The sequence below is a fragment of the Brassica rapa genome, chromosome A04 (assembly GCF_000309985.2).
Source record: "Brassica rapa cultivar Chiifu-401-42 chromosome A04, CAAS_Brap_v3.01, whole genome shotgun sequence".
NCBI lineage: Eukaryota > Viridiplantae > Streptophyta > Magnoliopsida > Brassicales > Brassicaceae > Brassica > Brassica rapa.
In genome coordinates, this window is record NC_024798.2 from 3048475 (window position 1) to 3073441 (window position 24967).

The 24967-nt window shown below is 28.8% G+C and overlaps 3 protein-coding genes and 1 long non-coding RNA gene across 7 annotated transcripts in view; 2 read left to right on the plus strand and 2 right to left on the minus strand.

The window, feature by feature from the left end:
* LOC103863213 overlaps positions 1–24967 on the plus strand; it is a 743758-nt gene that overhangs the window by 369013 nt on the left and 349778 nt on the right. The gene's annotated exons all lie outside the window — the stretch shown is intronic.
* On the minus strand, positions 1471–6311 carry LOC117133733 (3-oxoacyl-[acyl-carrier-protein] reductase FabG-like). 3 transcript variants are annotated; one of them, XR_004457719.1, is made up of 3 exons: positions 6211–6311; positions 4286–5689; positions 1471–2574 (listed from the first exon to the last, which is right to left on the minus strand). XR_004457719.1 is itself a non-coding variant. In XM_033290658.1 (2 exons), the coding sequence occupies exons 1-2, from the start codon at positions 6229–6231 to the stop codon at positions 4859–4861; spliced, it is 849 nt and encodes a 282-aa protein (XP_033146549.1). In that variant the 5' UTR covers positions 6232–6311; the 3' UTR covers positions 4119–4858. The 3 variants fall into 3 exon arrangements, 2 of the variants coding, with proteins under 2 accessions (XP_033146549.1, XP_033146548.1); XM_033290658.1 differs by lacking the exon at positions 1471–2574 and having other exon boundaries at positions 4119–5686; XM_033290657.1 differs by lacking the exon at positions 1471–2574 and having other exon boundaries at positions 4119–5689.
* On the minus strand, positions 2490–17097 carry LOC103863177 (3-oxoacyl-[acyl-carrier-protein] reductase FabG). 2 transcript variants are annotated; one of them, XM_033290660.1, is made up of 3 exons: positions 16997–17097; positions 13348–16457; positions 2490–2574 (listed from the first exon to the last, which is right to left on the minus strand). In XM_033290660.1, the coding sequence occupies exons 1-2, from the start codon at positions 17015–17017 to the stop codon at positions 15630–15632; spliced, it is 849 nt and encodes a 282-aa protein (XP_033146551.1). In that variant the 5' UTR covers positions 17018–17097; the 3' UTR covers positions 2490–2574; positions 13348–15629. The 2 variants fall into 2 exon arrangements, with proteins under 2 accessions (XP_033146551.1, XP_033146550.1); XM_033290659.1 differs by having other exon boundaries at positions 13348–16460.
* On the plus strand, positions 6536–15838 carry LOC108871657. The gene is made up of 2 exons (XR_004457745.1): positions 6536–10939; positions 11013–15838. It is a non-coding gene; the product is annotated as an uncharacterized LOC108871657 (long non-coding RNA).

The following is a 24967-nucleotide window of genomic DNA, read 5'->3' on the forward strand; positions in this document are numbered from 1 at the left end:
CTCTTTGATTATTTTATGTTGTCATATGTTTTAATAACATTTTGTTTCAAGTATCTTTCATTGATAGAACTTGGTGAGATCATTTTTAATTTTATATGTTATGTTAATTGCTTTAATAAATTTTCATAAGCATATGTCTATAAATTCTATCGGTGAATTACACTAAAGACTTATGAAAAGTCACCATATAGTTTGCATAATTTTAATGACCATATTCAAAAAAGCTTATTGATTATAAAATATTTAGAGTTTTTCTTAAAAACATATTTGATTGGTTTAATGAATATTTTGATAATGATTTTCTTATAAACATATATGTCAAAATTTATTAAATTTAAATTTTTGATTACTATATAACTATGTTTATTCATTTATTGATAAAAACAGCTTGAGAACACATAGGTAAAAGATTTAAAAAAAAACAGAAATAAACAACTTGTTTAACAATATATTTCTTACATATGTAAACTATTGTTACAATCACTTATTTCTTACAGAGCTTTGTAACTTATTGTAAACTAAATAATAAATTGGCTCGGTAAAAAAAAGAATCACAATCAACCATTATTTTTCTAAGAAACTCATATAACATATTATAAATTTACAATATTTTATAGCTGAGACCGATATAAATAAAAAACAAATACTAAATTTCAGTTTAACATTTATATTTATTGGCCCATATTAAGTACTATGATATTAATTATTTATTTTATTTTGATTTATAAGCTATATGTATGTTTTGACATACTTTAAGACATAATTTTATAATTCTGATGTTAATTAATGAAGAGTTAGCATATATATCAACTTATTATGCTGACATTAAATATTATTATTGATATTTTAAGTTATTTCTGATTTTTAAAGGATATAGTCCATATCGTATTAAAGGTTACAGACATAATTAGATTTTTTCTTGTCAATCTCTTATTATGTTAGTTTTCAATAATTAGCTATAAATATCAGTCTAACTTTAAAGATATTTTTTTACAAATTTTAATTTATCTTTTTATAGTTTTTGTTGATTTTTATTTATTTTTACATACGTGATTATTTATAAATAATTTGTGTTTTTAACTTTATTTCTTCTTGAAATATTTTTATTTTTGTTATTTTATGTTTAATGTCAAATATATATTTATTTTATATATCAAGTTAACTATTTTTAATAAAATAATATCTTTATTTAATATATCAAATTAAAATGCTGACTTTTTTTATATTATTATAATGATATTTTTAAATTCTATGTGAACACTATATATATCCTAAATTTTGAAATCATATGTTATAGATTCATATGTAATGAAATAGTGCTTTAGATTTATATTGTCTTTATTATTTGAAATCCTTATATTTTTAAGATTATTTTAGTTACTTAATTTTATGTTGATCTTCTAAAGATTTAATTTTTATAATAAACTAATTCTTTTAGTTATTTTTTTGTTAGTTAATTTTATGTTGGTCTTTCAAAGATTTAGTTTATATACCAAATTGATTCCTTTAATAATTTTGCCTTTTTCACGAAATTGAATAGTAGTTTCCTTTTTATTTTGAAATAAACATTTTTTCTGAAAATCTTGAAATTTTTAAAATAATAATTATACCTTTTGGTCAATAAGAAATAACTCGAAGCCCATAAGCAAACCACCCTTGTTGATGTTACGCGCTTCCCAAAAGTGAACCACTCTAGCAAGAACTTCATTCTTATTAAAACCTTTTTTAAGATCATCCAAAACCAAAGAAGTAGCTGAAGCGACCATATCTCTATTCTCTTTTCAATATCTATCTCTTTCTCAAAGTAAAATCTTGAAAACTTTTAGAACTTTAGATGATTATTTATAGTCACCCAATACTTCATATATTAGAAACTTTCTTATTTTATGTATTAAGTGAACTTACCTTTTATTAAAACTTATATTTTATGATAATATACATAAATTTGGAAATTGACAAAAAAAAGCTGATAAAAAATACATAAATTTGGAAATCATGACATTTTTAAAATATGTAAAGGTAAAATGTTATTTAACGATATGTTTTGACTTTTTAAATTTTGATTTTTAAACCTAATAAATATATATCGTCATTTAATATTTAAATGTCTATTTATGTAAAATATACATAAATTTGAAAGTTGTCCCAAAAAAAAGCTGACCAAAAAAAATTCATAAATTTTGAAATCATGACATTTTTAAAATATATAAAGGTAATATAGTATTTAAGGATACTTTTTTGACTTTTAAAATTTTTGAATTTTAAATCTAATAATTATATTTCGACTTTAAATATTAAAACTTCTATTTTATGTCAATATACATAAATTTGGAAAGCTGGCCAAACAAAAGCTGACAAAAAAAATCATAAATTTGGAAATCATATATTTTATTAGCCTAATTTATTAGATAATATTTATTTTTTTAATAAAATATTTTTTTGCAAACATTAACATATTTTTAAAAATGATTTATCATAAACGATTTTAGGAAATATTGGCATTTTCGAAAATAGCAAACTTATTAATTATTCTTTTGGTTATTTATTTTTTTAATTTTCGAAAAATAATTAAACCTTTTCCGTCATACATCCATTTAGAACTCTAGAGTTAAGTGTACTTGAGCTAAAGTAGTGGAAGGATGTGTGACCCATCAGGAAGTGATTCGCAATATCGTGTGAGTGAGGTCAAAGCACGCAGAAAGGTCATGTGGTAATTGCATGGTCAGTAAACAAGATTTTCGGGCCATGGAAAATTAACGCACCGCCTGTCAGAAGGGATGAGACCATGGGCCGAGTGAGTGGGAGTGGGTGGTCCATTAGCCGTGAACGGTCGGAACGTTACAACTACGTTCATAATACCATTTTCATGTTTACCTTAACCATCTTTACCTTCACTTTCAAAGAGGAAAAAAACACTTATAATCCTAGGGTAAACTAATCAAGACTTTAGATTCAAAGTTGGAGTAATTTCATATTTACCACTTTCATGCTACCATTATTCTTTTTTACCACCATTAAAGAAACATTTTCAAAAATATCTTCTTCATAAAGTGGCAAAACACTCTTATATCATTGCTCTCTATATATATAATAAATAATCATTTAAATAAAAAAATTTATGTTTTTGAATTCTGCTTTTTCCAATTCGAACTTTAAAAAAAATTTTGAAAAAAAAATTTGAACTTTTTTTTCCAAATATTTTTTTTTTTGAAAATCAAAAATTATTTTTGAAACTATTTTTAAAATTTTTTTATATTTTTTAAGTATTTATAAATTTATTAGAATCCTAAATTTCACATTCTAAAAATCTTATTACATTCTTCGACTCTAAACTCTAAGTCTAGATTAGTTAACCCTAGGGTATAAATGAATTTTACCCTTAATTAAAAGTAACGATAAAAATGATTAGTGTAAACATGAAAAGTAGTACTATGAATGTGATATTTGTGGCAATGTTCCTTTAAAGTTGAGGGGTGTGGCAGAGTTTTTGGAATATAGAATTTAAGATTCTAATAAATATATAAATAAATACTTAAAAACTAATAAGTTTTTTTCTTAAATGGTTTCAAAAATAATTTTCGAACTTCAAAAATAAAATTAAAAAAATCCAAAAAGAAATTTATAACAAAGTTCGAATTTGAAAAAATATAATTCGGAAACATAATAAAATTTTACTTTTTTTATTTAAATAATTATTTATTATATATATATAGCAAGTGTATAAATGTCTTTTACTTCTTAATGAGTAAAATATTTTTGAAAATATCTCTTTAGTGAATGTAAACATAAATAATAGTACCAACAACGTGGTAAATATGAAAAATTCCCTTACATATATATATGTAATAGCTATTATTGAATTATTATGTTACTTAACTAAATATGATTACATTTATGTTATGACATTTTTAAAATATATAAAGGTAATATAGTATTTAAGGATACTTTTTTGACTTTTAAAATTTTTGAATTTTAAATCTAATAATTATATTTCGACTTTAAATATTAAAACTTCTATTTTATGTCAATATACATAAATTTGGAAAGCTGGCCAAACAAAAGCTGACAAAAAAATCATAAATTTGGAAATCATATATTTTATTAGCCTACTTTATTAGATAATATTTATTTTTTTGATAAAATATTTTTTTGCAAACATTAACATATTTTTAAAAATGATTTATCATAAACGATTTTAGGAAATATTGGCATTTTCGAAAATAGCAAACTTATTAATTATTCTTTTGGTTATTTATTTTTTTAATTTTCGAAAAAATAATTAAACATTTTGTTAACTTAATATAGTATTTATATTTTTATTGATTTACCTTATTTGATATTGATTTATATTTTAGTTTGAAATAAATGATTTTTTTTTGTAATATTAACATTTTTCAAAATAGTAAACTTAAATAATGATTTGTCATACTACGATTGATCGTTTAACATCCTACGTGGACACCCTCAATGGCTTATAGCCTCAACTTTTATATAGTATAGATTGATTGGTTGTTCCATTGACAAGAACTCAAATATATTTACAAAGAATTTTTTATTTGTTTACAGAATCAGATATGCATGTATATTTAGGTATTTGTTCAGATAGGAATCAGTTCTTTCAGGTATAAGAATTTTTTGGTTTTAAATTAGATTCTGTTTAAAAATACTATAAATTTATGGGCGGAATTCGAGTAGGATGAATTCAGTTATAATGTGTTAGAACCTAAAATTATCCAAATGACATATATATTTTATAAATGTCATTAAACAATTTATAAAAAAGGGTAAAACACAACATCTGCATTGGTGCATGTATCAAGCTCTAATTGTTTTTATTACAACACACGGGCTTTGAGGCTCAAAGAGAAGAAAAAATGGGCAGGCCAGGTAATGTAGTTCCAGAGTCAAGAATGTATATATTTCCTGAGACATATCGAGAAGAGTCATGAATGAGATAGCGAACCAGCGAGGTAATTCCCGGATCCACGGTCTGTTGCACCTTTAACGGTATAATCCTATCGGTCACGTTCTTTAGCCATTCTTTTTGCATAAGACCTTGCGTGATCTCTGACTTAAGAAGCCCCGGTGCGATTGAGTTCACTCTGATGTTGTATACACCTAACTCAATAGCCATCATCCTCGTCATGGTGTCAACACCGCCTTTGGAACAAGCATAGGCGACTCCACCGAAAAACAAACCTCGGTGGAGACCGGAGATGGACGAGACGTTTATCACCGAGCCGCCGCGTTTTGAGTCACGCATTAGACTGCAGACGTATTTGGATACTAACCAAGGTCCGGTTAAGTTGGTTCTGAAGACTGTGTTCCACTCGTCTTCAGTCAGATCTAAACTCGTCTTGACATTGCCTCTGATTCCAGCGTTGTTGATCAACACATCTATCTTTCCGAAGATGTCCCAAGCTTGTTTGACCGCTTTTTGAATGGTGGCTGCGTCTGATGAAACGTCTAGCTCGATCGGTGCGGCTAATTGGATCCCGGTTGAACTTAAGCTGTTGATTTCAGAGCAAAGAGATTCGAGACGGTCGACACGGCGAGCTGCTGCGATAATCTTACAGCCAGCTTTGCCCAGATCAAGACAGACTTCTCTTCCTATACCAGAAGAAGCTCCGGTCAGAAGAACCACTTTGTCTTTAAGCTCGCACCATGGCTCTAGTTGCTTCAACATCTGCTTCTCTCCCATTAAAAAGAAAACAAACAAATTTGAGATTATAAATGATAGAAACAGATGAAAGACAAATTCCGTGAGCTATATATATGATGAAGAAGATAAGACAAATTAAAAGTTAATTCAAGATAAGATGAGATTTTATCATGAAGTTATAGTAAGGATTGTACTCCCTCTTTTTTTTTTCTTTTTTTTAAAGAGTGTCATTTTAGGTTTTTTTTCTTGTTACAAAAAATGCGTTTTGGATTTCGAATGCAATTTTTACTTAATTTCAGATGAATAGTAATTGTAAAATGCATTGATCTAATAAATAGACTTATATATCTTAAATATTATTAGTCAATTAGATATAATTAATGAAAACATAAATACATTTTAATCATTTTCTTAATATGTATGAAAAGTGTCTAATTGATCACTTATAATGAAACGAAGAAAGTATTCAAAAACATATAAATCTACATAAAATGAGAGAGAGAGAGAGAGAGAGAGAGAGAGAGAGAGAGAGAGAGAATTTGTCTCACCGTGGTTTGATGACTGTTCATATTACTTTCTCTGGTGTTTGTTCAGTGAAGAAGTAGAAGGCCATAACACATTTATAAAGCCCTAGGGAGAGGTTGGTTGGTCCGGATATACCTTATGTATTTAGCATTAATTTTTACTAGAGCTTAATCCGCACGCCCGTATATTGGTTCTTACGTTTTTATAAATTGATATTTTTTTTCATGATTAGTATTATATATTTTAGATGTGTCACCATATGACTAATTGCAATCAAAAGATCCGGATTGAATCGGGTAATATAGTTATTTTTGGTACAAGTATTTCTAATCCATTCCAAATACATTAGTTATTTGGATATTTTTAAGTTTGTATACATCAAAACCAACCATCTAAACTCTATAGGACCCAACTCAAAACTCACACATAAAAGTTTAATATCCAAGCGGGGCCTAATTATAAAATCCCAAAAAAAAATTTGATACCCGAAAGAAACAACCCGTACCTGAATGTCTATGCCTAACTAATTCTGTAACCAAATAAAAAAATTCTTTCTATGTGTTTGGGTAAATTAAGTAAAATAGAAAGCTCTTTAATTTAGTAAAAAAGTTATATGGTGTGAAAAATTAAGTGACAATATATGTAATGTGTTTTTATTATTTTGATTTAAGTTATTATTTTGTTCATATTAACTATGTCTTTGAATTATGTGTTTGGCTACGTAATTTCTAACCATATGCAAAACCCGGTTGTTTTACATGATTTTTATAATTGGTACAAAGTTAATTTTGATTAAAAATAAAAATCTTCAATATTATTATTATGGTTATGCAACTAATGATGTAATGTATTATTAATGTAATATAATTAATGAAGCTGTTAAATTGAGTGAAAATGGAATGATAATTAATGTATTAACTTGTTGGAAAAAAGTTAGTTCTATTTGTACTTCAGTTTTAATAACATACTAGAGATTGACCCGCACACCCCCGCACATGTATTGCTTCTTACATTTTTATACATTTATGTTTGTTTTTCATAATTAGTGCTATATATTTTAGATGGGTCGTAATATAACTAATTGCATTCAAAAGACATGGACCAAATCGGATAATATTATTATTTTTGGTACAAATATCCTAACCTATTTCAGATACATTTGTTATTTATATATTTTTAGGTTCCTATACATCATAACCGAACTCATCCAGACCCAGAAGGACCCAACTCAAAACTCACACTTAAATTTATAATATTCAAGTGGGGTCTAATTTATAAAAAAAACAATACCTGAAAATAACAACCCGTATCTAAATGGATAGCCAATGTTCATGCCTAACTAATTTTATAAACTAATAAACATGACTCTTTCTATGTCTTTGGCTAAATTAATTGAAATAAAAAGATTTTTTTTATTTAGTAAAATAATTATATAGAGTGGAAAATTAAGGGACAATAAATGTAATACATTTTTATTATTTTAATTTAAGTTATTATTTTATTCACAAAAAAAATATATTTGAATTATGTTTTTGGCAAACTTAGAGTTTTAAGTGATTTATATTAAAATGACAAATCTACTATTACTCAAACATGAATTTTGAAACTCATTTAAAATCTACTATTATTGAACTTAGCATTTCGTAGAGTACTCTAAAATTCACTGTTATTAAAAATATTTTAAATTGTGGAGTTTTAAAGTTTTGAGGTGATTTTAGGGTGTTTGGGTGGAGTTTCATAGTTAAAAAAAAAAAATCCAAATCCCATAGTTTTAGGTTATATTCAAGAGGGGTTAAACAAAAATCACATAAATCTCTGCAATTTATTGAAATCATCTAAAACTCCATTAAAAGTTAAATCACCTTATTAAATCACCTTTATCACATTTGAGGTGATTTAACTTTTAACGGAGTTTTAGATGATTTCGATAAGTTGCAGAGATTTATGTGATTTTTGTTAAACCACTCTAGAATATATAACCTAAAAACCATAGAATTTGGGTTTTATTTTTTTTTAACTAAAAAACTCCACCCAAATACCCTAAAATCACCTCAAAACTTTACAACTCATCAACTTCAAATATTTTCAATAACAGTGGATTTTAGAGTATTCTACAAAATGTTAAGTTCAATGACAGTTGATTTTAAATAATTTTTAAAATTCATGTTTGAATAACAGAGAATTTATCATTTTAATACAAATCACCTAAAACTTTCAGTCGAATACAATACACCCCCTAAATAATTTTTGTAATCACGAGTTCCGCATGGACGATGTCATGATAGTGACATGGAATATTTGAGTGATCCTTACTTATTTTGAGTGGGCTCAACAAGGTCACGTTTTTAAATTAAAGCTATAACATTACGTAGCTGTATATTACTAATAATATACATAAAATCCTATCTATCTTATTAAAAGAAAAAGAAAAGGAACCTTTGAAACTAATTTTAGTTTTATGTGAGATATTACAAAATATACTATTTAAATTTGTAATTTTTGTATTATTTCATTAACGATACTTTTGTAATGAAATGTTAGACTAGAAAATACGAAATACAAATTAATAAATAAATATTAGGTTATTAAAATTTCCCAATTTTGATTCAAAGGAATGTATTTAATAAATTATATAATAAATATATTTTTTTTTGACAGCAAAGAATTTACAGACTCATATTAACTCCGACAATAAATATTTATTAATCACTAAAAAATATAAACGGCCATGTAACAGTCTTCATACGACCCATCTGCTTTTTTTTATCAAAGGAGTCATCTGCTAACAACCTTTTCATGATCCTAATACTATATAATCATATCTAACCTATATTAAAAGGGATATATGAGGAGTAGGGAGGCTGTCCACGTCCTCATTTAAAATCAGCCAATAGGGTGTCTGAAATTTGCCATGTCACACTGCTGCTGAGTTAGATTGGGCTTCTGTGGGTTTTCTTAAATTTTCATCCGGTCCAACTAAACTCATGCCCACAAATATGTATCATCTTCAAGCGTCGAGGGTCTCTGTCCCCGACTCTTCCACTTCATCTTCTCTAATATCTGATTTTTTTTCCTATACCTTCTCAATCAATGATAATCTTAAAGCTATTCTTGAATGTTTTGTTTCACCTCCACTCGATACTTGATACTTCTCCTATATAAAGCTCTGTCTCTAGACCCTAAATCTATCCTAAATTAAAAAAAAAAAACTATTTTGGCGGAAGCTACATCCATGGCCATGAAATACCACCGCCAAAATTCAGCTATCCACCAACAAATCTCCAATCGTCGCGGGCTTCTGCTGAAACCACTTGCATGAGGACTGCCAGAATTTGTTGAGGACAGAGGCGGAAGCCCGTGTGGTCAATGGAACCGGAGCTGAGCTTGATCAGGTAAGGTCGGATGTCTAGAGGCTAGCTGAAGATATACCGAAGCTATCGGCGGCGACAACTGAGCTTACGGCGAGATAGCCAAGGCTAAAGCCTTTTCCTTTGCTACGTCACCTTCTGAGATAAATTGTTTCGACAAACCTATTTGGCTTCAAGCTTCGAAAGTATCATCTCCCGCACCCAGACTCTTCCACTTCATCTTCTCTATGTCTGATTTTTTTCAGTTACCTTCTCTCAATCAATGATCAGTGATGATCTTAATGTTTCGTTATACCTACCCTAGACCCTTCTCCTATATAAATCACTACAATCTACGCCTAAATCCACCCTAAATTATAAACCTACTATGTAGCAGCTGTATCCATAGCCATGAAATCGATCGGAAAATCGCAGCTCTCCACAAAATCAACGCTTCCCCTACAGGTATGGATCTCCTTGGCCGTATGTTTTCGTATTTAGCTGTCACTGCTATCACAAAGATTGAAAATTTATTTTCTCTGTAGATTATTTTCATCGATGTGTAATTTGAAAGTTACTCATACTTTTCTCAGTTTTGCAATCTTACAAGGAATCTCAAGAGCCGGCAGATAACTCAAGTGTAAGCTTATTAATGTCTTCTTATTTGTGACAACTTTCAGCGAGCATACTTTAGATTCCTAACTAATTAAAAAAAGGCATTACTCTGTTTGATGTGTGTTTTGCTTATCTGCTTCGGCTATGGTTTTATGACGATGTTTCAGGAAGTACGGAAATGCAAATGCCTGGACCTTTCGATTATCTTACTCTTACTGCCCTCATCGAGTGTAAGGTTTGTGCTCTTCTTTCAAGCTGGTATTTCAGACATATTTTTCAACGACACCATTTTACTTCATCAGTGATTATCAATTACAGGTTTTCTGTTTGCATTGAGGGCTTTCACTTTCTCCGAATACACTTGATAATATCCGGATCTTGGATTAGCTACATGAGGTATTATCTTCTCCTTTTTTCTGCCCAAGTCCTTAGTTCGGATTGGATTTGAAGAGTTATGAGTTGTTTATGGGTCTCTTTCTCCTTCCACTCTCTTAAGGTTCAAGTGCTAACTTCCAAATTAGTATTAGGTTGTTTTCTGAAAGAGCAAAAGAATATCTTACTGGTCATCTGTTTGAACTATGTCTTGGTGCCACACTAAGGACCAATGTGTGATTTACTTTGGGATGATCCCCATGATGATGTGGATTATCTCTTCGAGCTGGTTATACATTTGGACAGCTCAATTCAATGACAACAATGGACTCAATATCATATTAAGAGCCCATCAGCTTAGCTTTTAACTGGTGGCAGGTGTGTATGTTCATTTCAATTGCTCAAGACTCTAACGAAGGTATGATTGGTCCGTCTATCTTTTCATAACTGTGGATTGGATCATTGATCTCTCAAACATTTTATGGTAACAGGAAAAAATGTGGTGATGGTGTCGCACCAAACTATTGCTTCTGGTGGGGAAATATTGCAGCGATTGTAGAAATAAGAGAGGATTAAAATTTCCTCCAGTTTAATCCAGCCGAAAGACCACCCAATGCTAAAACCTATACAATGGCATCTGGTATGTTTCTAACCTCGACAGTCTCCAAGTCCAAGCGAACCTGCAGGTTCTTTAAGAGGATCACAAGACTGAATTATAAACAATAGGAAACCCTGAAGAAGCTACCTCAACAACTTCCACCTCTTGAAATTGGATTAAATGTAGGGAATTCTCTTTTGCAATTTGATTATTTGGCCACAACATCTGAAGCATAAGGCAAAGTTGTGACATGTGCAGGTATATTGCTTCTATACATTGACCCGCTCTCGCAAGGTTTCCTTTAAAATAATATTGAAGAACTATTATTTCGAGTTACAATATATTGTACTTCAAGTGTTATAATAATTTTTTGATGAAATACCATTTCCAGTAATGTAATCTATGTTTTCATAATTATTTTCTTTTTTGCACTCTCATAATTTAATTTTAATTTTATTATTTTAATTAATTTTATAAGTTACAATATAGATGCTTGTATATTCAAAATAACGTAATTGGCAATTTAAAATAACGTATACAATACTACAATTTAAAATAAGAATACATATTGTATAAAGTATTACAATCGGAACTAACTTTATAATAGTTGAGTTTAGGTGGCAATGAGTTTCAAATAGTTTCAGCTGACTAAGATGTGCTTTCACGTGGTCTAGAAACCACAGAAACTTCACACTAGGGCGATTTTAAACTTTGTTGTATTTTTGTTATTGAGAACTATATCTACATATAACATGATGATGGATAAGCTGAATAAAAAATAAATGAATCTTAGTTATCATATATATATATATATATATATATTATCTTTCTTACTAGATGTTTATGTAAAAACATATGTTAAATGTAGAACTGATTTAAACTTTGTTTCAGTTTTAAAATCACTAATTTCTCTTTCTATTGTCCTATATGTCTTTAAAACGAAATACAAACTAACTTATACGCATGCTTTTTACTTGGTTTATTTCAACCAATTGATTAGGTTCTTCGATCTAACAAAAATGTATGTTTATGGCATTTTGGTTTGATACATATAGTTTGACAAAATAAACCAAAAATTCCTAGCTAGACTGTTACAATAAAAAATAATTAGACCAAAACTTTGGCTTAATATAGATACAAAAATTCTCTTACAGTTAGTGAAGACAAAGTTTTAATGAAGGAACTTTTCACATATTTAAATTGTGCCACTATTTATATGGGATGAAGTAGAAACTTCTTTCTAACAATTATCAAAACAATTTCGTAAAATTTTTTTTATCAAAAGCAATGATCCTAAAATATATAAATGTAAAAAAAATGATTTCATTAAGCATGAAAGTTATATTTTGATATTTAATAAAAATAAAATAAAATATTAATGTTTGCCTCAACATCATCCAAAATATTCTACAACAACTTCATAAACATTATTCAAAGCTTCAAAGAAAACTTACAGAATATATAGAATACCAAAAACGTCAAACTACATTACTCATTCATGTTTACGGTGTTAGACATGTTAACTTTTTCAAAATTTATGAACCTAATTTATACTATAAAGTTGTGAAGAAGAAAGTGAAAAATCAAAATCGATACTATTAGTTTTCAGAAAAAATATACAAATATTCAGTAAAACTGATAAATTACAATCACTAAAGATTTTTTTTTTTAAAATAAATACAAATAACAAAATCACCTATTACTTACAAATAAAAAGTAATAAAATTAAACACATTTTCAATAAAATTAAACACATTTTCCGCGCGTAGCGCGGACACGGCTCTAGTTTAATTAATACTAGATTACGATCAGCTCGATAGTGTGAATTTTATTTTAAATTAGTTAACTAAATTTTCTAAATTAATCGAATGTTGTTTAATGTTAAAAGAAAATTTAGTTGTATAATATTTATTTTATGTGGTTCAATTAACACTATTATAATTATTTTGTGTAAATATGTTGCTAATAATTTGGTTGATACTATAATCAGTTAAATTTGTTGTTTATGATTAGTGTTAAGCATTAATCTTTAGATATAATACATTTTGAATATTTTCATAATTATTTTTGTTATTATATTTATCATACAATATAGTTATTTTCAATGTATGATGTTTATATATATATGGGAAATTACCAAAAAATACTATTGTAACATTCCGAGTGTTGATATATGGAAAGATTTAGGATGATTAATTTGGCTATCTATGTCACCGAAGTTGACTTACCTTTTCCGTCATACATCCATTTAGAACTCTAGAGTTAAGTGTACTTGAGCTAAAGTAGTGGAAGGATGTGTGACCCATCAGGAAGTGATTCGCAATATCGTGTGAGTGAGGTCAAAGCACGCAGAAAGGTCATGTGGTAATTGCATGGTCAGTAAACAAGATTTTCGGGCCATGGAAAATTAACGCACCGCCTGTCAGAAGGGATGAGACCATGGGCCGAGTGAGTGGGAGTGGGTGGTCCATTAGCCGTGAACGGTCGGAACGTTACAACTACGTTCATAATACCATTTTCATGTTTACCTTAACCATCTTTACCTTCACTTTCAAAGAGGAAAAAAACACTTATAATCCTAGGGTAAACTAATCAAGACTTTAGATTCAAAGTTGGAGTAATTTCATATTTACCACTTTCATGCTACCATTATTCTTTTTTACCACCATTAAAGAAACATTTTCAAAAATATCTTCTTCATAAAGTGGCAAAACACTCTTATATCATTGCTCTCTATATATATAATAAATAATCATTTAAATAAAAAAATTTATGTTTTTGAATTCTGCTTTTTCCAATTCGAACTTTAAAAAAAAATTTGAAAAAAAAATTTGAACTTTTTTTTCCAAATATTTTTTTTTTGAAAATCAAAAATTATTTTTGAAACTATTTTTAAAATTTTTTTATATTTTTTAAGTATTTATAAATTTATTAGAATCCTAAATTTCACATTCTAAAAATCTTATTACATTCTTCGACTCTAAACTCTAAGTCTAGATTAGTTAACCCTAGGGTATAAATGAATTTTACCCTTAATTAAAAGTAACGATAAAAATGATTAGTGTAAACATGAAAAGTAGTACTATGAATGTGATATTTGTGGCAATGTTCCTTTAAAGTTGAGGGGTGTGGCAGAGTTTTTGGAATATAGAATTTAAGATTCTAATAAATATATAAATAAATACTTAAAAACTAATAAGTTTTTTTCTTAAATGGTTTCAAAAATAATTTTCGAACTTCAAAAATAAAATTAAAAAAATCCAAAAAGAAATTTATAACAAAGTTCGAATTTGAAAAAATATAATTCGGAAACATAATAAAATTTTACTTTTTTATTTAAATAATTATTTATTATATATATATAGCAAGTGTATAAATGTCTTTTACTTCTTAATGAGTAAAATATTTTTGAAAATATCTCTTTAGTGAATGTAAACATAAATAATAGTACCAACAACGTGGTAAATATGAAAAATTCCCTTACATATATATATGTAATAGCTATTATTGAATTATTATGTTACTTAACTAAATATGATTACATTTATGTTATGACATTTTTAAAATATATAAAGGTAATATAGTATTTAAGGATACTTTTTTGACTTTTAAAATTTTTGAATTTTAAATCTAATAATTATATTTCGACTTTAAATATTAAAACTTCTATTTTATGTCAATATACATAAATTTGGAAAGCTGGCCAAACAAAAGCTGACAAAAAAATCATAAATTTGGAAATCATATATTTTATTAGCCTACTTTATTAGATAATATTTATTTTTTTGATAAAATATTTTTTTGCAAACATTAACATATTTTTAAAAATGATTTATCATAAACGATTTTAGGAAATATTGGCATTTTCGAAAATAGCAAACTTATTAATTATTCTTTTGGTTATTTATTTTTTTAATTTTCGAAAAAATAATTAAACATTTTGTTAACTTAATATAGTATTTATATTTTTATTGATTTACCTTATTTGATATTGATTTATATTTTAGTTTGAAATAAATGATTTTTTTTTGTAATATTAACATTTTTCAAAATAGTAAACTTAAATAATGATTTGTCATACTACGATTGATCGTTTAACATCCTACGTGGACACCCTCAATGGCTTATAGCCTCAACTTTTATATAGTATAGATTGATTGGTTGTTCCATTGACAAGAACTCAAATATATTTACAAAGAATTTTTTATTTGTTTACAGAATCAGATATGCATGTATATTTAGGTATTTGTTCAGATAGGAATCAGTTCTTTCAGGTATAAGAATTTTTTGGTTTTAAATTAGATTCTGTTTAAAAATACTATAAATTTATGGGCGGAATTCGAGTAGGATGAATTCAGTTATAATGTGTTAGAACCTAAAATTATCCAAATGACATATATATTTTATAAATGTCATTAAACAATTTATAAAAAAGGGTAAAACACAACATCTGCATTGGTGCATGTATCAAGCTCTAATTGTTTTTATTACAACACACGGGCTTTGAGGCTCAAAGAGAAGAAAAAATGGGCAGGCCAGGTAATGTAGTTCCAGAGTCAAGAATGTATATATTTCCTGAGACATATCGAGAAGAGTCATGAATGAGATAGCGAACCAGCGAGGTAATTCCCGGATCCACGGTCTGTTGCACCTTTAACGGTATAATCCTATCGGTCACGTTCTTTAGCCATTCTTTTTGCATAAGACCTTGCGTGATCTCTGACTTAAGAAGCCCCGGTGCGATTGAGTTCACTCTGATGTTGTATACACCTAACTCAATAGCCATCATCCTCGTCATGGTGTCAACACCGCCTTTGGAACAAGCATAGGCGACTCCACCGAAAAACAAACCTCGGTGGAGACCGGAGATGGACGAGACGTTTATCACCGAGCCGCCGCGTTTTGAGTCACGCATTAGACTGCAGACGTATTTGGATACTAACCAAGGTCCGGTTAAGTTGGTTCTGAAGACTGTGTTCCACTCGTCTTCAGTCAGATCTAAACTCGTCTTGACATTGCCTCTGATTCCAGCGTTGTTGATCAACACATCTATCTTTCCGAAGATGTCCCAAGCTTGTTTGACCGCTTTTTGAATGGTGGCTGCGTCTGATGAAACGTCTAGCTCGATCGGTGCGGCTAATTGGATCCCGGTTGAACTTAAGCTGTTGATTTCAGAGCAAAGAGATTCGAGACGGTCGACACGGCGAGCTGCTGCGATAATCTTACAGCCAGCTTTGCCCAGATCAAGACAGACTTCTCTTCCTATACCAGAAGAAGCTCCGGTCAGAAGAACCACTTTGTCTTTAAGCTCGCACCATGGCTCTAGTTGCTTCAACATCTGCTTCTCTCCCATTAAAAAGAAAACAAACAAATTTGAGATTATAAATGATAGAAACAGATGAAAGACAAATTCCGTGAGCTATATATATGATGAAGAAGATAAGACAAATTAAAAGTTAATTCAAGATAAGATGAGATTTTATCATGAAGTTATAGTAAGGATTGTACTCCCTCTTTTTTTTTTTTTTTTTAAAGAGTGTCATTTTAGGTTTTTTTTCTTGTTACAAAAAATGCGTTTTGGATTTCGAATGCAATTTTTACTTAATTTCAGATGAATAGTAATTGTAAAATGCATTGATCTAATAAATAGACTTATATATCTTAAATATTATTAGTCAATTAGATATAATTAATGAAAACATAAATACATTTTAATCATTTTCTTAATATGTATGAAAAGTGTCTAATTGATCACTTATAATGAAACGAAGAAAGTATTCAAAAACATATAAATCTACATAAAATGAGAGAGAGAGAGAGAGAGAGAGAGAGAGAGAGAGAGAGAGAGAGAGAGAGAGAGAGAGAGATTTGTCTCACCGTGGTTTGATGACTGTTCATATTACTTTCTCTGGTGTTTGTTCAGTGAAGAAGTAGAAGGCCATAACACATTTATAAAGCCCTAGGGAGAGGTTGGTTGGTCCGGATATACCTTATGTATTTAGCATTAATTTTTACTAGAGCTTAATCCGCACGCCCGTATATTGGTTCTTACGTTTTTATAAATTGATATTTTTTTTCATGATTAGTATTATATATTTTAGATGTGTCACCATATGACTAATTGCAATCAAAAGATCCGGACTGAATCGGGTAATATAGTTATTTTTGGTACAAGTATTTCGAATCCATTCCAAATACATTAGTTATTTGGATATTTTTAAGTTTGTATACATCAAAACCAACCATCTAAACTCTGTAGGACCCAACTCAAAACTCACACATAAACTTTTAAATCCAAACGGGGCCTAATTACAAAATCCCAAAAAAAATCTGATACCCGAAAGAAACAACCCGTACCTGAATGTCCATGCCTAACTGATTCTGTAAACAAATAAAAAAACTCTTTCTGTGTGTTTGGCTAAATTAAGTAAAATAGAAAGCTCTTTAATTTAGTAAAAAAGTTATATGGTCTGAAAAATTAAGTGACAATATATGTAATGTGTTTTTATTATTTTGATTTAAGTTATTATTTTGTTCACATTAACTTTGTCTTTGAATTATGTGTTTGGCTACGTAATTTCCCACCGATTGAAACTAAGATAAAAAATAGTAAAATAGTAAATAAAAATTTTAACCATATGCAAAACCCGGTTATTTTACATGATTTTTATAATTGGTACAAAGTTAATTTTGATTAAAACTAAAAATTTTCAATATTATTATTATGGTTATGTAACTAATGATGTAATGTATTATTAATGTAATATAATTAATGAAGTTGTTAAAGTTAGTGAAAATGGAATGATAATTAATGTATTAACTTGTTGGAAAAAAGTTAGTTCTATTTGTACTTCAGTTTTAATAACATACTAGGTTAAGACCCGCGCCTTGCGCGGGATGAACATTATATATAAAAATAATTTTATGTATTAAATATTTTTACATATTATGAAATAATAAATATATATTGAATAAATTAAAGTCAGTAACTATTAAATATATAATTAAATTGGTCTGAAAATATAAATCAATTTTATTAATCCAATTTTGTTTTTAATATTTGATAGGATATGTAATTAAATTTAAATGATACTAACATACATAGTATATTTTAGTATATTTTTAATATTAATGTCTATTAAATGATGATTTCTACTCATATAATTTATTTTTATCATTTGTATCTTTTATAGAAAAATATTTAAATTACTGATAACAAAATTTTCATTGTGCAATTAATAGTTTTAATAATTTATAATTTAAAAAAATAAGTTGTCAATGTTCGTTCAAAACTTTTACCAAAATATTGTTCAAAGTAAATTTTGAAACTAAAAGATTTATGTATTTTATATGGTTTATAGTTTAATTTAAAACGATATATATATATATATCAATCTTAATAATTAATTAAATTATACTTCTTACTTATATAATTTTGTAATCATTTGAATGTGAGACTTTTAACAGTTTTAGTAATTTATAGTCGTTTTTCGAAATTCAAAATATAACGTTTACAGAAAAATCTAAAATATTTATTATATGGTTATTGTGGTTGTTTAATTTATTTAATAGTTTAAAATTAAACCAATATGATAGAACATACACTAATTTTTATCAAATCTTTATTATTCAAAATCATTAATTGTCATATATAATTTAGCCACATTAGGCAATTTCGTAAATTTTATTTAAGGAAATAATGAAGTACATTAATAATGAATTTATTGTTAGTTTAATAAAAAAACTTATTATATAATTAGATGGACCAACATATTTCTCTAATGATTCTAAGAATCATCCTAATGATGACATGTGGCTACAAAAAGAAGTTGTAATGCTTCTCAAATAATATATAGAGGACTAGAGATTGACCCGCACACCCCCGCACATGTATTGCTTCTTACATTTTTATACATTTATGTTTTTTTTTTCATAATTAGTGCTATATATTTTAGATGTGTCGTAATATAACTAATTGCATTCAAAAAACATGGAACAAATCAGGTAATATTATTATTTTTGGTACAAATATCCTAACCCATTTCAGATATATTTGTTATTTAGATATTTTTAGGTTCCTATACATCATAACCGAACTCATCCAGACCTAGAAGAACCCAACTCAAAACCCACACTTAAATTTATAATATTCAAGTGGGCCTAATTTATAAAAAAACAATACCCGAAAATAACAATCCGTATCTAAATGGATATCCAATATTCATGTCTAACTAATTTTATAAACTAATAAACATGACTCTTTCTATGTCTTTGGCTAAATTAAGTGAAATAAAAAGAATTTTTTTATTTAGTAAAATAATTATATAGAGTGAAAAATTAAAGGATAATAAATGTAATACATTTTTATTATTTTAATTTAAGTTATTATTTTATTCACAAAAAAATATATTTGAATTATGTTTTTGGCTATATAATTTTCCACCGATTGAAACTAAATATGAAAAAAATGGTAAAACAAAGTAAACCAAACTTTTAATCATATGCAAAACCTTGTGGTTTATGGTTGGTAACGTAAGTTATACAAAGTTGGATAGTGGTTTTTTTTTTTTGAACTACTGTTGGATAGTGGTTAACGCCAACGTTTTCCACATTAGAAACTCAGTGGTCAATGATACTTGGAAGAGTATGGGCCCAGCGAGTCTTGAGTACGCCAAGTGGGGTTCAACCCAAAAGACTACTTCCAAAGATGAGTTATTTCCCAAGTCAGATGATCATTTCGGTGGAATCTATGGTGATAATACAGAGTGGGAGACTTTGGAATGGAACGTCATGAATGATTATAAAAAAAAAGAGAGATGGAGATACATCTAATGTTTGGGGTTATTGGTTTCAAAGCAAAAGAATTCCAGTGCCATGAATAGTTACAACAAAGCATGTTATCTCCTGCAGCGGGAGTGTTTGGAACGGATTGCAATGTAACAGATGAATCGTGTCCAATGATCTTTTTAGAAAAAAAAAACATTTACTCATAAGAATTGAGAGCCGTAAGAAAGATCTTATAAAACCAAGAACGAAGTAGAGGAAAACTAACGAATCAGCCTATCCTACGGATGGGTTAAGAAGCATCGTGTTACTGATGTCTATGTTAAAAATTCTTATTAACAACATGTTTGATGTAATTTTTGATTCATGTAATATGTTACATTGATTTGATATCAACAAAGTTGAGATGTTATAAGAAAAACATATGCAAAAACTAATTATTTTACATTTTTTATTTTATGACTGGCACAAAGTTAATGTTGATTAACTAATAAATAAAGATCTGCACTATTATTATTATGGTAATATCATTAATGATGTGATGTATTGTTAAGCTTATATAATTAATGAAATTGTTAAACTTTTTGAAATATGAAAAGAAAATTAATGTAATTATATCAATGAAATTACTAAAAGAACACCATATTTCTTTTTTTTATAATGCTATCCATGTTTCTAAATAATTCTAATTTATTATGCTATCCATGTATCCAAACAGTACTAAAAGGTACTTCAGTTTTAATAATGTAAATTTAAAATCATAAAATTAAATTAAAAAGTCTAAAAAATGGTTGTAGAAACCTTTTCTAAATCATTATATAATAAGGTATAGACAAAAACAATGTGTAATAATAATTTTTCATTTAATTTTCAATTTTATAAATTTCTACAGTCGCATTCCAACCAATCATTCAAAACATGCTTTCAAGATACACAACTGATTTTGTTTTTTTTAATAATGCAACTGATTTTGTGTCATAACCAAAATAATTAGGTTTTTCTAATATTTTATTATGGTAAATCTTGTTTTTCACTGTTTTATTTTCACTTATGTAATAATAATTTTCCATTTAATTCTCAATGTTATAAATTATTTAAATTTTAGTTATTTAACAAATATGTTATGAAATATTTCACTCTACTAAAACTATTAGAGATGATTACCTATTACCAAGTAATAGTATTTTTAAACATTGAATAATTTGTTATTACAAACTACGAAAACTATTACAGATGATTTCACAACTGATAATTCTATATGTCTTATAAGATATCATATTTATCGTAGAGTCATCCAATCCTATGGAATCTTCGTTTGACAGTATGATCTACACTACACTATAGATCTCTTGTAAATCATGTTTTCTCTCAGCCCAGACTTCCTAATATACAAATATTAATGAACCATTTGCTAAACAACAAAACAAAAGGTTCTCGTACCTAATAATAGTATTATAAATTATTTTTAATCACGAGTTCCACATGGGCGATGAGATGATAATGACAAGATATTTGAGTGGACTCCACACCGCCACGCTTTCAAATTTAGACTTCGAATGATACGAACCATCCCGCTCTACACCACAGTTAACAGTAACAAAAATCTCTACATATATCATATATCTATACGTTTTTATAATTGTTAAAACCGTATCTCAGTTAAACCGCTTGTCCCGCACCGCTCAAACCACAGTTACCATTCAGAGCAACTAAAACATTGTGAATTAGTATATATTAATACCTAGGCAAAGACTCCTATTCATATGATTTTATGATCATAAAAGTCCAATATTGGTTGAGGAACAGGTTATCATTTTAGAATGTGAGATACTCTCTAATATTGGTTGAATTGTAACGGTAGAAAATTTACTTTAAAATTTAGTCTATAAGATTTTTTGATTTACCTTTAAGAGATGTAACTTTCAAATTTCCTACAAACAAAAAGATTGAGCTTTAGAAAATAAGATTTTTACAGTTATTTTTTTTTGTTTTTTTTTTGTTGTAGCTTTAATTTTTTGGTTGTAGCTTTAAAAACTAATATAAAGCATGATTTGTGATTTTTAAGCCCGTAGATAAAAATTAAAGCTAAAATCACTTGCTACACCCCAACCAATCACCCCAATTATTGATCATGTATTAATAAGTAAATGATTTATTTCCTTTAAAATAAAATAAGATTAAGACTAGAGGTCGTTATCTCAACTAGAAATGACATTGGCTATTGCATCAACCATTGTCATGACTAATAAATAAATCTAATATTACATATTGTAGTTTCGGATCTAAAGCAATTACGGGTATCAGCCCTAAAATTGCTGGTGTTTAAATTTTTTTGTTTGTTTGAATTGAATGTTAAATTGAATTCAAAACGAAAAATGTACTTTGCTTTACATCAAGTGTAACATTTCTAAAATTTTCAGAGAATAAAATCTATCATCTCCTAACTTGTTTTATCTTGTGCTGAACCAATATACCATTCCACCTTCAAACTATTTTACTCCCTTCTTCCTTATGATAGAAAATTTATTCCTCATGTTTTTGTCAATCATTTTGATTAACAAAGTTGCAGGTGAAGGAGACTCTCCATGTCTTCTTCTGTTTCTCTCCCTCCAAATAGTGTGGATTGCAGTTTGAAGAACATATCTCACTATAAAGAGCTTGAGTTTCCCTTGGGTATGATCCAAAGCTATCCTGATTACTCTCCTCCAATTCGATGTGTAATGATTCTCCAGCACTCCCTTCATCAAAACTTCCCATATCTGAGCATAGTATGGGCACTCAAAGAATAAATGCGAGATGGACTCAACCGTATTCTGGCAAAGCACACAAGCAGTGTCAACATTCCCACTCCATCTACTCATTCTTTCACATGTTGGAAGTATGTCATGCAAGGCAGTCCATAGCATAAATGAGAATTTTGGAGTAGCATATTTGAACCAAACTGCCTTGTACCAATAACAACTCTGACGCTTCTCTTTGATAACTTCCCATGTTTCTTTCACCGAGAAAGAGTTTTTGTAATCTCCTTTTCCATTCTTCAATAATGATATGTCTTCCTCCTCAACTATATTAGCTTTATATCTCTCTATCTCCATCTCAACTCTATTAAAGATGGGAGCTCGATGATGTCTCCTTCTATGTTTTCTACAGACCTTGACATTTGCATTTACTGAGATTCCCATATCAATATGACCTCTATCTTGTATAATATCTTTCAGACATCCCAAAGATGACCAAGAGTCATACCAGAACGAAGCCTTTTGCCGTTTTTCACTTCCACCCGATATAGCTTCTTTGCAACTTCTCTACATTTTAGAATTTTCTTCCACACATCCAAGACCATGTCTATGTCGTTTCTTTGATTGACCACAATGATGCTTTCCTTATCAAATACACCTTTATCCAATTAACCCAAAGAGTATTAGCCGATAGAATCCTCCACACTAGCTTCAAACTGCATACCAAATTCACATCCTTCAGTCGTCTTACTCCTAACCCACCTTCTTGTTTGGGTTTACAAACATCTACCCAAGAAACTAGCCTTTCGCCCATTTAGCTCTGATCCAGACCATAAGAAAGTCGAACATAGTTTTTCAACTTCTTTGATGCAATAACTTCGGAGTCTAAAAGCCGCCATCCAGAAATTAGCCAAACTTGTAATTACAAAGTTGATCAACTGCAGTCGTCCAGCGTATGACAGAAATATGTTCATCCAGGAACTGATCCTTTTTCTGATCTTTTCAGTCAGAGGGAGAAAATCTAAAACTGTCATACTCTTTGTTAGCAGAGGGAGTCCTAGATAGCGTACCGGCAGAGATCCAGCTGCAAATGGAAATTGACGAAGAATGTCTTCTTGATTTTGACTTGAGATACCCGCCATGAACAACGTAGACTTCTCCAAACTTATCTTAAGCCCAGTCATTTTATCAAACTTCTGAAATACTCTTAAAATCCCCTCCACAGAACTCTTCTTCCCATCAGAAAAAACCATCAAATCGTCAGCAAAACATAGATGGGTAAGGTCTATGTTCTTGCACCTCGGGTGATATCCTATCTCCTCCTTCTTTGCTGCTGTGTCTAACATCTTCGACAATACATTCATACTAATAACAAATAAGTATGGAGACAGTGAGCACCCCTGCCTCAACCCTCTTGCACTTTGAAAATACCATGCTAGCTCCCCATTTATTTGCACTGAGAATGAAGCCGTCGTGATGCAAAGTGAGATCCAATGTACAGCGTCTTTAGAAGGAAACACCATTGAACTGAATCAAAAGCTTTTGATATGTCAATTTTTATTGCACAACGAGATGAGATAGAATCCTTATGATAATCTTTTACCAGCTCTGTGGCAAGTAGCACGTTCTCCATAAGCAATCTTTCTTTGATAAATGCAGATTGGTTTACTGAAATACATTTCGGCAGTAATAATCTTCAGTCTATTCGCAATAAGCTTCGAGATTACCTTATATATTACATTGCAACATGAGATTGGCCGGTAATCCTTCATCTCCTTTGCCTCTTCTTTCTTTGGTATTAAAGCTAGGATTGTCGAGTTTAATCCTTTTGGTAAGAACCCTTTCAAGAAGAAAGATTGAACAGCCACTGTAACATCATCTCCTATCACCAACCACGACTCCTTGAAGAATTCTGAGGTTTTAAAAAAATTAAGTTTATCCAACCAAAAAACTATGTAAAAATTTGGGTCTGTCATGAATATTTTATTCAAAATTAATTGGCAGTAAATGATATAGTAAGATTTCATCGTTTAGTAACATTCTTTTTACGTTCATTTATAGGCAATTATGGGAACAACATCTACAAAGTCATCCATCATTAGGTAGCTCTAATACCATATAAGTTTTTGGATTTTCAATCTAAAACTAATTGGCTGTAAGTTGTCGGCTCAAATTTCTTGTATATTACGCATGTTCCATCAAAACTCATGATGTCAAAGCTTAAATATTTGCACAGACTCTCGAAATAATAGTCTATATAACCATTAATCTAGATAATATCTCAACTCTATAAATCAAATTTGGTCAGACCAACCGAACCATTTAG

What these genes read in the sequence shown, in the direction of transcription:
- LOC117133733 (XM_033290657.1), bottom strand. Translation starts at nt 6,231, where the DNA reads ATGAACAGTCATCAAACCACG. An exon ending in TGAACAGTCATCAAACCACG is followed by an intron (nt 5,690 to 6,210) that starts GTGAGACAAATT and finishes ATGGGAGAGAAG; the next exon opens with CAGATGTTGAAGCAACTAGA.
- LOC103863177 (XM_033290659.1), bottom strand. Translation starts at nt 17,017, where the DNA reads ATGAACAGTCATCAAACCACG. An exon ending in TGAACAGTCATCAAACCACG is followed by an intron (nt 16,461 to 16,996) that starts GTGAGACAAATC and finishes ATGGGAGAGAAG; the next exon opens with CAGATGTTGAAGCAACTAGA.